Source organism: Caretta caretta, chromosome 13 (genome assembly GCF_965140235.1).
Source record: "Caretta caretta isolate rCarCar2 chromosome 13, rCarCar1.hap1, whole genome shotgun sequence".
Classification (NCBI taxonomy): Eukaryota; Metazoa; Chordata; order Testudines; family Cheloniidae; genus Caretta; species Caretta caretta.
Genome location: NC_134218.1, coordinates 30,092,659 through 30,108,331, shown reverse-complemented (window position 1 = coordinate 30,108,331; position 15,673 = coordinate 30,092,659). Strand labels below are relative to the sequence as shown.

The window sequence follows — 15,673 nt, the reverse complement described above, 5'->3', positions numbered from 1 at the left end:
ATGGCCCTTGGGGCAGCTCCTGCCTTCAGGCCAGCAGCTGCTCTTACAAGGCCTCTCCCCCACTCCCATGTCAAGTGACTGGCTCCTTTTCTGTGCGATTCCCAGCTGCAGAAGGGAGCCGACCGGTGGGCTGTGGAGAAGCAGGGTAGCAACTGGAAAGAGGTGAGCAGGAGAGCAGCTGTGCCTGCCTGTTGGGGGGAGGGGGCATTGCCAGCAGCTTCCCAGGGAGTGAGCTGGGCATGAGACTGGATCCGTGGGAAGGCGGAGCAGCTGCTTCTGAGAGCAGAAGCCCAGCCCCCTTCCCTTGGATTGGGGTGGAGCACTGCATGTTGGGACTCATCACCTGTGTTACAGTCACGCCCAGCACACAGCCATGGCGGGGCCCCTCTGTGCCAGACACCAACACACCAGTCCCTGCCCCAGAGCACTCAGTCTGACCAGTCTGCTCCCTTGGATCATGAATGCTCACTGGGCGTGGCATTTATGTAACCCTTGGCGCCCTGAGATCTCAGAGGGGGGGTCATTGTTACCAGCCGGGTTAATGTGGCACCAAGATTATGGGCAGGTTCAAACATAGGGCCCTACAGTTAGACCCCTGAATACATGGCTTTTGATCCAGGCTTGGTGAGCCCTGGCAGCTCTGCCTGGCGCCATGGGGGCTGTAGGTCTCTGTCCTGGGGGCCTAAAGACAGATTTAGGTTCCTAACTTTAGGCACTGAAAAGTTCTGACTTAATGAGGCTGTTGTAGAGCTGGGAATGGAACCCAGGAGTCCTGGCTGCCAGATGAGCTGTACTGTCACTTGGATACAGATTAGGTGTAGCTCCTGCACTCCTGGGAAGTTGCCAGTGCAGCTCCTTGGTTTGGAGTCCCCTGGCCTGACGTACCGTTCCCAAGTCCAGGTCGCGTGCCAGCTAACGTCAGCGCTTCCTCCTGTGTCGTTCTAGACGCTCAACGAAAAGATCACCGACAAAGAGACCGTTTCTGAAACAGACCCCAAGGGAGCCAGTTTAAAAAGGTGAGACACATACACCCACTTGGTACAGGGCAGCCTGGCACTGCTCGCTCCTCCTGGGGCTTGGGGGGTGAGTGCAGGAGCCTCAGCCTAGGGCTGTGACTGGTTGGTGAATGTGGGCTGATGGGCTCACAGCCCTCCTTACAGGTGTCACGCTGCCGGGACCCCCCCAGCTCATCTCCTCAGTATCTGATGGCCTTCACATCTGCTCAGAAAGAAAAGGAGTACTTGTGGCACCTTAGAGACTAACCCCTTTTCTTTTTGAGGATACAGACTAACACAGCTGCTACTCTGACATCTATCTCAGTGGGCTAGTGCTGGGGACCTGCTTCCCCCAACAGACTCTTTGGGGGGAGGCTGCTGCTCCAACCCCTAGAATGGTGCCCTGCAATGTTCCCTCCAATTTTTTCCATCCATGTGCGGAATAAATTTTGTTATGTGCACCAATATTGAGGTAATGTGTGGATGTGCGCCACCAGTAGAAACAAAAAACCTAGATTTTTTTTTTTTTAAAGTTACCATAGGGATAATTACTCCAGCCAGGACAGGTTAGAACTCACTACTCAAAGAATTAAATTTAAGCATAAGAGAGAAATAAAATTATGAAATGCACAGACCAGTCAAAAAACTAAAATAACAGCACTTTGAAAGAATAAAATTACAGAGAATATATGTGTATTGCAGGAAGTACCGAGAAGTAACAACAATAGCAACACAAGTCTGTGTTGGGAGGCGAGTGTGTGTGAGAGAGAGAGACTGTGCATGTGAAAGATCGGTCCCTACCAAATTCACGGCTAGGAAAAATGCATCACGGACCGTGAAATTTGATCTCCCACCACGAAATCTAGTCTTTTATGTGCGTTTACCCTATACTGAACAGATTTCATGGGGGAGACCAGTGTTTCTTAAATTGGGGGTCCTGACCCAAAAGGGAGTTGCAGGGGGGTCACAAGGTTATTATAGGGGGGTCGTGCTATTGCCACCCTTACTTCTGCGCTGACTTGGGAGCTGGGTGGCCTGAGAGCGGCAGCTGGTGGCTCAGTTCTGAAGGCAGCGCCACGGCCATCAGCAGCAGTGCAGAAGTAAGGGTAGCAGTTCTACAATAACCTTGCGGAAAAAAACCCCTCCCCCCCCCCCCATGCACAAACACACACACACACACAACTCCTCTTTGGGTCAGGACCCCTACCATTACAACATCATGAAATTTCAGATTTAAATAGCTGAAATAATGAAATTTACGATTTTTAAAATCCTATGGCCGTGAAATTGACCAGAAGGGACTGTGAATTTGGTAGGGCCCTAGTCAGAGACAGAGAGTGAGTGTGAGAGAGAGGGAGAGTGTGAGAGTGAGTGTGTAAGAGAGGGAGAGTGTGCCAGCAGCTGGGGAAGCGTATGAGCGACCATGCGTTGTCTTGTTAAGCAGAGAGGCACTCACCAGAACTCAGGCCACAGCAGTTCTGTTCTGCTCCTGCGCCCTGTCTCCCTACCCCCGCTCTGCGGAGATGGGGTACTTGGGCAGGGGGGAGGGGGACACCCTGAAATCAGCACACACACCCCTCTACCACAGCAAGCAGGAGGGTCCCGGGAGCAGCTGGCCAGGGGCTCCAAGGCAGAGGGCAGGAGCAAGGCGGCCGCAGAGCAGCGGGGGGAGGGGCACCTGCACACACGTCGCCAGATGTGCGCGGCACTTGATTGACTCTTGGGCAGCAGCGCAGCTTAGAGGGAACGTTGGTGCCCCGGGGTAGAGAGGTAAACTTGGCTTCTCCTCCACAAGGAGCATGAGCATAAAGCACCCGTTATTGAGCAGGGTCTGGGAGATGCTCCAGAATCCTTTGCTGCTAGGGAACTCCAGGGTGGTACCTAGTTACTGGGCGAGGGATTTGGGTGGGGGAGGCGCCCTGTTTACACAGGGACCTGGCTGCAGGGTGGGAGGAATCATTGCTGTTTTTGCTGTGCAGGGGAGAGGTGCACGTTCTGTTCCCTGGGCGTTTCCAGAGCCTGCAGAGGTGTGTGAGTGGGGCAGGACTGCCAGGGGAGGCGGGGGCTGGGGGGGGTTCGAGTGCATCTGGGACAGATGCTTGGGTTTGAACCCAAAGGTGAATGCATAGGGTGTGTTTGCGGCCAGCCCTTGCAAACAGACTTGTAGGGTTTGGCTTATGACCCCCTGAACCCTGCTCTGCCCTGTTTCCAGCCTGCGTTCAGCCAGCACTTCCCCAAACATGCCATTGCTCCATGCTCCCAGCCCGGAGCATATTCTCCCAGGGACCTGCCTGTGGCAGGTTCACCTGAACCAGGGGAACCTCTCCCAAAGCAAGCTCCTGAAATCTGTACAACCAAACGATACTCAAGGCAGGATGGCCAGGCAGGCTGTGCCTGGCGTAACCTGACCCAGAACAGTCTTTTCGCTGACTGAGGCTGAACAGTGCTGGGAGTGAGGGGCCAGGCCAGGCTTTCAGGTTAAGACCAATCCCAACTTCACCCAGAACTGCACGCTTGGAGGAGGCAGGCAGCCCTTTGCATCTTGACTGTTGAGCCCTGATTGGCTTCTGCCTACTCCTGGCTCTTCTAGCCACTGGAGGACCAAATCTTATTGGTCCCACTAGCAGCTGATCCTGGGTGGCCTCTCTGGGCAGCTCCTGAAGGTCTAAACTTGATGCTCATTTTCCCCCCAAAAGACACCTGCTTTGGGTGGGGTGTGCCAAGGTGGTGGGGCCTGCAGCAAGGGGCACCGAATACCTGGTAGTGCCCCTCTCCCCCCCCTGCATGCACTGCTGTGCTGGCTTGTAGCCATAAATCCTGCCTGGGGACAGGAAGCTTGGGTTGGTGTATAACCCTTCCTTGCAGCTTGTTAGCCCACCCAGCATTTCACCACACTGTGCAAAGGCCCAGCAGAGTGAGCAGCAATAAATACCGGGTGTGCTCCTCGAGATCACAGCTGTGTAATCCAGCCCACCTAGATAGAGCCTGTTAGCCATGCAGGAAACATGCCCAGAGCAGCCGCATTCAGAGGGGACTTACTGGAATGATTCCTTGGCATGACCCCAGCTGCAGGTCATTTGCGTTCTCATCTTCCTTGGCTCATCCAGGCTGTAGGCTCCTTACAGCATTTGTAATTCCTGGCACCTCTTCAGCTCTCATCTGTCAGGCTCTCTCTGCTGCCTCTGGGTTTTCCCCACTCTCCAGCGTCTTTGCTGTTGGGGCTGTGCCAGCCTTCGACGCACCTCTGGGTTTGCTCTCTCATTTGGTGAGTTACAAAGCCTTGGCTGGCAGAGCCAGGTGAGTAGCCCTGAGAGCAACCACCTCCCATCTAGCTTGCTGAAGATGGTTGTGTCTCACAACTCAGGGCAACTGCACCTGGATCCTCTTTCACGGTCCAGCAAGGCCACCCCCTCTAGGCTCCCTGCTCCCTAGCCGGGGCTTCTCTTGGCTGAGACCCACATGTTTCTCTCCCTTCTGAGCAGGGTATTTCAGGCTGAATGGCCCTCTGCCTGTGTGGTGTTATCCCCTAAGCAGGCCTGTGTATGGTGACCAGACAGCAAGTGTGAAAAATCGGGACGGGGTTGGGGGGTAATAGGAGCCTATATAAGAAAAAGACCTAAAAATCGGGACTGTCCCTATAAAACTGGGACATCTGGTCACCCTAGGCCTGCGGCACTTCTCTCCTCTGAGCCAGTGCAGTGTGTGATTGCCCCTGGTATTTGTTACCACCCTGCCCTTTGTAAACCAGCACATTTCATTCGTAGGGTAGAAGCATTACAGAGTAAACAGCTTACCAACAATGAAAGAACCTACATGCAGACAGGCCTACCAGAGGTCAGCCAGCTGCCAAATGGCTCTGTCAGGAGCATTTCCGCCGTCCCAGATATTTTCTTGTGGGTTCAAGGTCCTCACCCCCTTTGCTCGAACCTGAGCATGCTGAGACCCAGAGCACGTCAGCAGCCGGGCAGTGGGGCTCTGCTCAACGTGCAGCTTCAGAAGCCTGGATTGAGGTGAGGCCTTTGCCTTCCCCTTGCCTCCAAGTGTTTCCTGGGAAATCCACTTCACATGTATTGTCCCCAAAAGGCCTTTGAAGTTCCTGGTATCTCCCTGAGATTGCATTAATCCTGCCTGCCTCGCCTATACAGTCCTTGGATAGAACACAAACATTTGCATTTTCAGTACAACGGGGAGGTACTAAACTTGATTCAGTAAGGTGGTTCTTCGAGTAGATGCAGCCATCTCTTACAGCTAGGTGTGTACGTGCCCAGCCCACTGGAGCCAGAGATTCAGTCCCTGTTTGAGTGATACAGCTGAAACTCCTCACCCCCACGATCCAGTCATCTACCGCGGGATCCACTGACGCGCACTTGAAGAAGGAAGAACAGTTACTTACCCTGCAGTAACTGCGGTTCTTGGAGATGTCGTTGTCAGCATGGATCCCTGATCCACCTCGCTTTTCAGAGCCCTCAGGAACATGGGCTTTGAATTGCGAGGGTACTGCGGGAGGCTCTCAGCGGTGTGTGCTTTGGGCCCTTGTATTGGAGCATGAGCAGGAGGGGGGAACAAGCGCAGGCCCAACAGACACTGCTATTCCAAACTTTTTAGTCTCGTGGATGGGGCGCGTGTGTACGTACAGTGGTATCCACAGCTCTGAAAGAGCCGCCATTACACGAGGTCTTTACCTGCGTTTCCTGCGAGTTTTGACCACTCCCCTCTTCTCTCCACTTAGGACAAAGTCCATTTCCTCGATGTCCGAGTTTGAAAGCTTGCTCGACTGTTCTCCCTACCTTCCAGGCAAGACCAGCCCTGTGATCCCTGACCACGCACGAGGCAAGGGGTCCCCAGCCACACAGCTGCTGCCTAATGGCATAACAGACCCTGCCGGAGTCCACCCCAAAAACTGTACATATGTGACTACAGAGCAACCTGCCTCTGAGAGCCTGGCAAAAGACAAACTGGGCATTTCCTCATGGGACTATTCCCGGGCAAACAACCTCTCTGGGCAGGATCCGGCCCAGAAGCAAATGCAGAGGAGCTACACGGCACCAGACAAGACCGGGATCCGCATCTATTACAGCCCTCCGGTGGTGCGAAGACTGGAGGCACCGCTAATCCACAACAAGGAGGGGAAGATCATGACTGAGCCGGGCTTCCTGTTCACAATGGCCAAGCCGACAGAGCTGGAGGAATCCGACAGCTCAGAGAACACGTACAGCCGGTGGCTGTGCAACTTCTCGAAGCAGCATCGCGAGCTGCTGGACAGCCGCAGTGCCGACAAGGCTGGGCCCTCTGGCCCCCGGTTCCCATCCTCCCTGCACGATTTTGAGATTTCCGGCAACATGAGCGACGACATGAAAGAGATCACCAACTGCGTGCGGCAGGCCATCCGCTCCAGCTCGCTGGAGAGGAAGGTGAAGAGCGCCTCCAGTCAGACCACGGGGCTGACGAGCGTCGGGACCCAGACCATTCAGATGGTGAGCGTCGGTCTGCAGACAGACGTGCCCCGGGGAAACCTCCACAGCAAGAGCTGGTCCCCACGCAGCTCCTCCCTGATGTCTGTGCGTAGCAAACAGATTTCTTCGTCTCTGGACAAAGTCCACTCCAGAATCGAACGGCCTTGTTGTTCTCCCAAGTATGGCTCCCCAAAGCTCCAGAGACGGTCTTCCTCCAAGCTTGACAATTCGAAGGACAGAAGCTTGTGGAACCTTCATCAGAGTAAGCAAAATGGGTCGGCTTGGGCTAGGTCAACCACAACCAGAGACAGCCCGGTCCTCAGTAACATCAATGATGGCCTGTCCAGCTTGTTCAATGTTGTGGAGCATTCCGGGAGTACAGAGTCCATCTGGAAACCAGGCTGTCCAGAGAGCAAAGCTAAGCCAGAAGCCCCGAAATACGGCATCGTGCAAGAGTTCTTCAGGAACGTGTGCGGGAGGGCCCAGAGCCCCACTTCTGCCCCAGAGAAGAAAGAATCACCGGGAGATGATGGCACCAAAAAGCAGGATTACTCCCAGCCGGTCACCTGCCATCCATCAGAAAACGTCTCCCGGAGCTTAAACAAGAAACTCCTGAAGCAAAGCAGCAACGAGGAGCCCAAGGTGTCTTCCCCAAGCCAGGGGAGCAAAGACGGGGCCCCAAGGGACCTGGACATCACATCTATGATAGCCAATGAGGTAAGAACATAAGAACGGCCAGACTGGGTCAGACCAATGGTCTATCTAGCCCAGTATCCTGTCTCTGCCAGTTGGCCAGTGCCAGATGCTTCCGAGGGAATGAACAGAACAGGGCAGTTTATTAAGTGATCCATCCCCTGTCATTCAGGCCCAGCTTCTGGCAGTCAGAGGTTTAGGGACATCTAGAGCATGGAGTTGCATTCTTGCCCATCCTGGCTAATAGCCATTGGTGGATGTAGCTTCCATGAACTTGTCTCATTCTTTTTTGAGACCAGTTACACTTTTGGCCTTCCCAACATCCCCTGGCAGCTTTGTTTTTACCCTAGCGAATAAGACCGACTTCAGGGCAGAGCTGGCTGACAAAGCAAACGTCTGTTTAGCTTCTGCGCCCACCAGAGGAGGTAGCTTCCTCCCCAGCCTGAAGTGTAGTGCAGCCCCTCTCCACCCCAGGGGCCGGAGGGGTGAGAGTAGAAGACCTGTTCCTGCAGCAGTTGGTGGGTTGGCTGTAGCACTGTCTGCATCTGACAGCCAGACACACTCAGGCAGTAGCAGCCGAGGCTTGTGCTGCAGCCTGGAGGGGCCACGCTGGCTCAGCCCTTGGCTTCTCCCGTGCGGAGACTGCTCCCCACAGGGGGGCTGGGTACATGCTCTCACTCATGGGGCTGGGTCAAGACACTCACGGCCCAGGGGACCTCAGCCTGCACTCGCGTCAGGCTTCACGCACTAAAGAGCTGGCTCTTGGGGCAGGCGCTCTGCCTCTGGGCTCACCCAGTGCTAGCCCTAGGGGGCTCTGGTCCCAGCTGGGTGTTGCTGCAGTCCCCTCTGCCAGCACTGCACCTAGCCCGATGAGATCTGCCCTTGAGTGGGTACCAGGCTAGTCCCAGCTGCAGCTCCCCTGCGCCCTCCACACCTCTGATCCCCCCTCCCCTTTCTCTTTGCAGGACACAGCATGCGACTGCAGCTCCCAGTCCCTCACCTCCTGCTTCGCCCGGCCTTCCCGCTCAGCTGTCCGGCACTCCCCTTCCAAGTGCAAGCTGCATCCCTCTGACCCCAGCCGGGCGGAGGAGAAGGCAGGGCCTCTGAGTGAGTGAGTGAGGGCAGCGGGGACTGGGCTAAGCCGTGTCTGCTTTCTGCGGCCCTGACGAAAGAGCACGCTTCCCGTCTGCGCCAGCTGTGCCGCAGCCTGCGGGACCCGCCAGCCCCGGAGAGCTGTGCTGGGGTCCCAGCGGGGCCCTCGCTCTCGCAGAGACACAGATGCTTGCACATCTGTCTCCTAACCGTTCCCCAGCTGCTGGGGGCGCTTAAGAAGCAGATGCTGCAGGATAGTCGGGAACGGAGGCTTCCCGCGTTATGCCTGGATCCGGTTCCAGGGGTGGAGGGGAAGTTACTCTGGGCGGGTGTCTCCTGACCCCCAGGAAGTAGCCTGCCAGCCTCACCGCTCCTGCAAGGGAAGGATGATTCCAGGAGAGAGGAGCCTGGGGTGGGGAGCTCTGGGCCATTTCCATAGCCCTTCAGGCTCCTCAGAGACCTGCACTTCAGGGAGACGGACAGCCGGCGGGGGGTGGGGGGGGAATGAAGAGATGGGCCCTGCCTGCCCTGGGATGTGGGAACTGGAAACCACAACCCTGCAGCAGCCTCTGGAGAGCTGGCAAAGCCAAGGCCCTGAGCCTGGGACTCCCTCGGGCCATGCTGCTGACAAGCGCCCTGGAGAGGATCGGCAGCAGGAGCGCGGAGAGCAGCTGGGTCAGCTCTGGGAGGAAATGCCCCGGGCATGCTGTCACTGCACTTCGCAGACAGGGCTGTGGGCCGGGGGTGAGCCCTGGGGGGCATGCGCCCTGGGGGGGTGGGGGCTTGTTGTATAAAGCTGATTATTGTGTGTGAGGCTCTTCACTATGTTGTCTCCTTTGCCATGTTGTCTTCGAGTGGCACTGGTACGCCCCTTCGCTGACACGGCCGTCCCTCCCCCGCGCCCTGGGGCTTTGTGCAAACCCAGCTCAGAGTGGATTGCCCTGCTGTTGCATCAGCCACTGCAGTGCCTGCCTCCTGTGCTGGAAGGATGCCAAGGGGAGGATCACGGGGGCAGGCACGGGGCTCGTTCAGGCCCTTCTCCTCACCCAAACAATGTTTAATTCCCCACCCCAGCCCCAGCCTGGCCAGTGCCGGAGGCTGCAGCAAGCTGCCCTCTCTGGAGTGCTCCCCGAGCTAGAGCGCTGGTCGAGTAGCTGCAGCAGCTCCCTTTGTCTCTGGCTCGCCTAGCGGGATCCTGGAGTCAGAAGCTGTACAGCCGCCTGGCCTCAGGAAGCACAGCCCAAGGCAGATGGGAACAGGAGCAAACGCAATGCGGTGGGACTATAGACTGCAGTAGAAAGGGGACCTAGCAGCCTCACAGAGCATAGGGCAGGGGGAGGTACAGCGGTGTTCTCCCTTTTCCAGGGGGCTGTGCCGGAGGAGTGTGTGTGTGTGAGAGAGAGAGAGAGAGAGTGTTTGTGTGTTCTCCCTTCCCCTCCCCTCTGGAGCAATGGGCCCCGGGGACAAGATAAGCCAGGCACACCTTGGGGGCCCTTCCCCTGCCCCTCGCAGCTGGGTCTGAGCGAGGTTCTAGTTACAGTGAGTCTGACAGTGGCTCAAGCCAAGGTGGCAGCATTTCCCTAGGTTGTGTCCCACCCAGCGTCTGGCAGGTGTGGTTGGACGCTGAGGGTCGTCTGGATCTCCTGGGTCTCACTATTTAAGGTATTTGTGCATGGTTTATGATGCAATTCGCAGAGGTCTCCGCAGGGTCATTTGTTTGTGTGTTTGGCCTGGTAGCCTGGAGCTTGCTGTGGTTGTGTCTGAGTGTGGCAGGTGTGGGAGATCCAGTGGGGCAGCCTCGGTTGGAGGGGGGGTGTGTGTGTGTCTGTCCCGGAGGAGGCAGAGGGCAGCGGGGCCACGGCTGGAATTCAGTCTGATGTTCCCCGACCATTACTGGGAGCTTGGCTCTGACTCAGTGGCCAAACAGCTCTAGGACCCCTGCTTCTGCCCCGCAACTCACGCTGGCCCCTCAAGGATCCCTGCGCTCACTTCTTCCTGGCCCTTTCTGCTCCCTTCCTCTGTGAAGGTGCTGCGTTCCGGTTTGTGTCCTCTGTAGGGATGGGGTTTTCTCTGCACACGCACTGCTGCCTCCAAGCCCAAGCATTTGTGCCTTAGCACTGGTTAGACACCACAGTAACAAGAGTGGTACAAGTACATGGGCCAGGTTTATCCCTGGTGTAGAGAATCAGGGCTGCCTTTGTCCCAGTAAAAAGAAAAGGAGGACTTGTGGCACCTTAGAGACTAACACATTTATTTGAGCATGAGCTTTCGTGAGCTACAGCTCACTTCATCGGATGCATACTGTGGAAAATACAGTGGGGAGATTTATATACATAGAAAGAAAAGGAATATACATAGAGAACATGAAACAATGGGTGTTACCATACACACTGTAAGGAGAGTGATCACTTAAGGTGAGATATTACCAGCAGGAGGGGGGGGAACCTTTTGTAGTGATAATCAAGGTGGGCCATTTCCAGCAGTTGACAAGAACGTCTGAGGAACAGTGGGGAGTGGAGGGGGGAAATAAACATGGGGAAATAGTTTTACTTTGTGTAATGACCCATCCACTCCCAGTTTCTGTTCAAGCCTAAGTTAATTGTATCCAGTTTGCAAATTAATTCCAATTCTGCAGTCTCTCATTGGAGTCTGTTTTTGAAGTTTTTTGTTGTCTATGACGTCAAGAATTATAACATTCAAAAACCAGTTGGAGTACGCTTCAATCTCTTTGGTCACTCGATTACAGACCTGAAAGTTGCAATTCTTCAACAAAAAAACTTTAAAAACAGACTCCTTCAGACGCAGTGTTTATTGTACCCTTCTGTCTCTTCTTGCAGCCGTCCCCCTGCGCTCTGCTGCCAGGCACCTGTCAGGGGTGAGGGTAATTAACTGCTGGAGCAGTCACCAAGGGTGGGGTGCGGATTAGCCATCTCTGGCCGTTTGTAAACCAAGGGGATTTTTTTTTCAAGATCTCTAGTTCTAACAGGAATGAATGCAGGGAAGAGCTCTGGCCTGTGGTAGGCAGGAGGCCAGACTAGATGGTCACAACAGTCCCCTCAGGCCTTAGAATCAATTAAACATCCCAGCACCTCTGGAGAAACGCTTCAAGCCATTTGCTCTGTCTGTGCAGGAGGCTGCAGCACTGCCATTGAGTGAGCGAGGCAAAGCGATTGAAGGTCTGTAACCCACCTTCTCATGCTGCATTTAATACTGCAGTTAAATCCATTTCCAGGCCTCTAAGCCCTGGTCTACACGACAGTCAGCTTACAGCGACCTAACTCTGTAAGCAGCTACACTAGAATGTAGCTGCCACCAGTGTAACGCGCCCGCTCTGCTGACTATGACTCCATCTCCGTGAGAGGGAGAGCACTTAGGTCGATGTAGTTAGGCCAGCGTAGACCCTTTTGCTGCCTTTCAGAAGCCTTCCCACAATGCCCTACGCTGACAGTTAAATGGATGCAAGCACTGCTGGTGAGGACCCGCACTGGCGACACAAGGAGCGCAGTGTGGACATGCAAAGGCAGTTTAATTACTGCAGTGGCTGTACGTCGCCGCAGCTTCGACTGTCCGCGCTGCACTGATGGAGCTGTGCCGCTGTAGCACTTCTGGTGAAGACGCTCTGAGCTGACAGGAGCGAGCTCTCCCGTTGGCTTAATTACGCCTGCCTCCGCGAGCCGCGGTAGCTGTGTCGGTGGGAGTAGCTCTCCTGCCAACACAGCGCTGTCCACACCAGCGCCTAGGTCAGTGTAACTTACATCACTCGGGTGTGGATTATTCACACTGCCGAGCGACATTTATACCAAAGTAATCTGTAGTGTAGACAGCCTACGGTCAACTTAATTTTGTAGTGTAGCCTTGCCCTATCTTGTGTCTCTTTTGTTGCTGCAGAGTGTCCAGGGTGCATTCGGGCAGGGAATGCTCAATGAGCCAGGGAGGGCTGTCCCTCGGGGGCTCTGGGACAGGTGACCTGCCACAGCAACGCTCCGGGTCAGCTTGATCCAGGTGCTTGGAAACCACGTCCCAAATTCAGGGGGTGGGTGAGGGTGTTTACAGCCGGCATAAACTGCCTGGCCCCTTCTTCCCAGGGCTGTTAATTATGCTCCAGCAAGCCCCACGCTATGCTCCGCTCAGCTCTCCTAGCAGTTAGGCTGAGTTTGAATCCCCCCCGGGGGCTCCTCTGATATTCGGACTGGGCTGTACAGCCCACCTCAGAGCAAGCCAGCAGCGTGGAGCGGGCTGGCCCTGACCCCCAACGCAGCCCTGGCACGGTGGGGGGAGGGAGTTTAGTTAATGGCTGAGAGAGCATGCCCTTCTCCTGCCTTTCAGCACTTGCTGGTTGTGACTGGCAATGGCAACCTCTGCGGGAGAGGGGAACCCTTTTCCTGGCTGCATTTCCAGCCCTCCCCAAGCCCAGCTGTGCTGGAAGTGGTGTGAGAAAAGCTGACCTCATCAGACATGGAGTCCAGCTGCTCCTCTCTGTGCTGGTCCCCGGGCCTTGGCAGGGTCCCCCCCACCCCTCGCTGTCCTTCAGCATCAGCCTCCACTGCAGCCCTGTGCTCACTGTAAACTCCCTTTTTGGCCCATTTTATCATCCCAGCTCCTGGTACATTTTGATTGACTTTCCTCCCCAGGGTCTCTGAGAATATTGCAAAGGGAGAGAGAGTGTGTGTGTGTGTGTGTGTGCGCGCAGAGTTGTAATTCAGCCTGCAACTGGGAAATCATTTCTTCAACCCACTGCCCTGCCCACTACTTGTACCAGGGAGCCGTGTGTGACCGCATTTTGCTTCAATGTTTAAAAACACAACACAGGCCCCAGAGATACCCCTAGCCCCGTTGTATCCCTGAGCAGATGTGTGGTGTCTGGGGAGCCCTGGCCCTGTCGCTAACAGCACCTGCTGAATCCATTACTCCGTTTCACAGTCTCAGCTGGGACACCCCCAGCTCCTGGGGGGGGCTGTTTTAGTTAATTGCTCATTACAAATGTCTTGCAAACGTCCCTTCCTTTTGGTTTGACCTGATCTGATGGGCTGCAGGCCCAGGCGGAGCACAAGGCAGGGTCAGTTTAAATCAGCATGAACTTTTGAGCTGAAGGAATTTTTAAAAATAATGAAATTAGCTAAATTGGGAGGGTAGTAGATGAGTTAAAAGTACCAATTGGACTATAGGCTTGCCCTGCCCAGGACCAGAACTGCTGTTTGGCTGGGAATGGAGTCTCATTTGGGGGAGGGGAGGAAGTGCAAACAAGCCACTGGTTAATAAAGAGCCAGTGTTTATCAGCTTGGAGCCCTGGAAGGCATCAGCACTTTCTGGTAAAGCCCTGACGCTCAATGCCAGCAGATTTCTGCAGTTAAAAATAAATGCTCGCTGCATTAGGTGCTAACGAAGTCCCATTGCCAGCCTGCTGCTCTTTGCACTGCTCTGGGAGAGAGTAAAGACATCTGCCCCCGGAGGGGATTAGGAGAGTTAGTGTGGAGAACGCCTGGGCTTGCAGAACAACGGGGGTAGGTGTGTGAGATGCCAGCCAAGCCCATGGGGAGGGTTCCAGCCAGACAACACATCCACAGCCATGCAGCCAGGGCTGAATCCACCCGAGGGATGAGGAGAAACTCGTGTATTTATCCCGTGAATAGAGGGGACTTGCAAACTAAGCGGTGAGGCTGTGCTCTGCGCTCAGGCAGGGTATATGCTAGGACCACAGCCAAGTCTTGTTCTCTGTCAGCAGCCGAGGGCTACGCTCTGTGCACCTCTGTTACGTGAGGGGAGGGCAGTGGCCCAGCTGGTTCTGCACAAGTCGCCTTACTCTGCCTGATGACTATGGGTGGGTCTTAGGTTGTGTCCTTCCACTGGCAGAGCCAGAGAAGGTCTGGGCATGTTCTCACCTGAGAGGAGCAGACAGCGTATTGTCCAACCTACCAGCAGACAAGGAGCTGTGGGAGCCTGGGGGTTAGTGCAGCTCTTGATAGTTTTTGCATGCGTTTGGCAGGCGTGGGGGTCTGTCCCGGGCGGGGGCTGGGGGAGTGTTGTTAATGTGGTCGTTAACACCCACTGTAAATACTTTGGGGTGGGTTTCGCATTTTCATTGGTAACTAGGGTTTTTTTTAAAGAATCTAGTTTTTGGAATGTGGTTTCTCATTTTTACAAATGCCTTTTTAATTATTTGTGATACTCGTCATGTCTGTCCTGTCCTGTAAATAGCAGCACTGGGCATTTCTGCCATGAGTGGAGGTGATAAGCCATGTGTGGCCCTGTGGCTGGGAGGGACTGCACTGGGCATGTGCCCGGGGCCTTGTCTTGGCCACCTGATGGCCCACCCCAACAAGTGTGCAAAGAAGCCGGGCTTTGCTTCCGCAAAGTCAGTTGAAGGACACGGGGAGGTAGCAGAGAGAGCAACCCTGAGCCATGGTGTGTGTAATACGCAGCCTTTTAACTTGACACTGTCATCTCCCTGCTTGGAATTTGAAAGAGCAGAATCTCCGCATGAGCTGAGCCTCGATTGGCTGCAGCCCGGGGTGCCGGCCATTCTGAAAATAGCATACTTGAAATTAAAGATGAGCCAGTTTGGCTGCTTAAACTCCCACCCGCTCGTATGGTGCAGTCAGCCATGTCCTGTTTCCCAGCATGTCCTGTGGGGAAGGGTGTGTGTACAGGGAAGCGCTGATTTCATGTCATTTCCATGCATCTCACTGGGTTAGGGTTTCTCCCTGCAGGGGGTGGGAGAGAAGAGCTGCCCTTTGGGGGACTGTTCCCCCTGCAGCCCTGCCACACGCTGGGTAAGCTATTCCCGAGCAGAGCTCTCTGTCCATGTCACCTGCACCATCACAGCCTTTCCCTGCTCTTCCTTGCTGCAGCGTTGGGCTTTGAAAAGCCTGCTGAGCTCTTCCCAAAGGCCCTGTCCTGCTGCAAAGCTCACAGATAGGGCAGGGCGGGAGGCTGTTACTGACTGTTTTCTCAGCCCCTGTTGCTGTTTCCCTAGCAGCCTCAGGTGTCCGGGTCTGGGTTCCATGTGCTCGCCCCTTCCTTTTGCATGGCCCCACACTCACATGAAGAGCAGTTTCACTGCCACTGATGACGGGGCTTCCCCACTCACTCTGTCCTCTGTCTGTACAATTGTGTGTTGTGAGGTAGAAAATAAAGGGCCTGCGAGCTCTGAAATGAAACCCCCAGAGCTACCTTCTGTGTGTAGGGTGCCTGGCTGACCCCTGGGTTGGGGGCACAGCCCCCAGAGTAGCTCCCTGACACCCTCTCGATCCAAGGGAAAGGCAGAATCCTGCTCTTGGCTCCATCCTGCCCTGAGCAGCTCCTGGGGGCTAGGTCAGGGGGGCTTCCGTTACTGAGCTGACAGACTCTTCCCAGGAGACCGAGAGAGGAGCTGGGGGAGGGTCTTTGGCCTCCAGCTGGTGCACTCTGCCTTCAGGAACCTCTCGAGCCCTTTAGGTCAGT

General features: G+C 55.2%; 1 protein-coding gene across 6 annotated transcripts in view; it reads left to right on the top strand.

Moving 5' to 3' along the window:
• Positions 1–15,390, top strand: part of MTCL2 (microtubule crosslinking factor 2) — an 83,120-nt gene extending 67,730 nt beyond the window's left edge. For 2 of the 6 annotated variants that reach the window (XM_075118846.1, XM_048820785.2), the window contains exons 12-16: positions 106–162; positions 946–1,016; positions 2,975–3,022; positions 5,725–7,165; positions 8,107–15,390. In XM_075118846.1, coding sequence (XP_074974947.1) covers positions 106–162; positions 946–1,016; positions 2,975–3,022; positions 5,725–7,165; positions 8,107–8,256 — 1,767 coding nt within the window. In that variant the 3' untranslated portion in view covers positions 8,257–15,390. Of the gene's footprint in view, positions 1–105; positions 163–945; positions 1,017–2,974; positions 3,023–4,759; positions 5,700–5,724; positions 7,166–8,106 lie in introns of those variants that run through there. The other 4 variants (XM_075118847.1, XM_048820786.2, XM_075118848.1 and 1 more) reach the window with 4 other exon arrangements.
• The last annotated feature ends 283 nt before the right edge of the window (positions 15,391–15,673 follow it).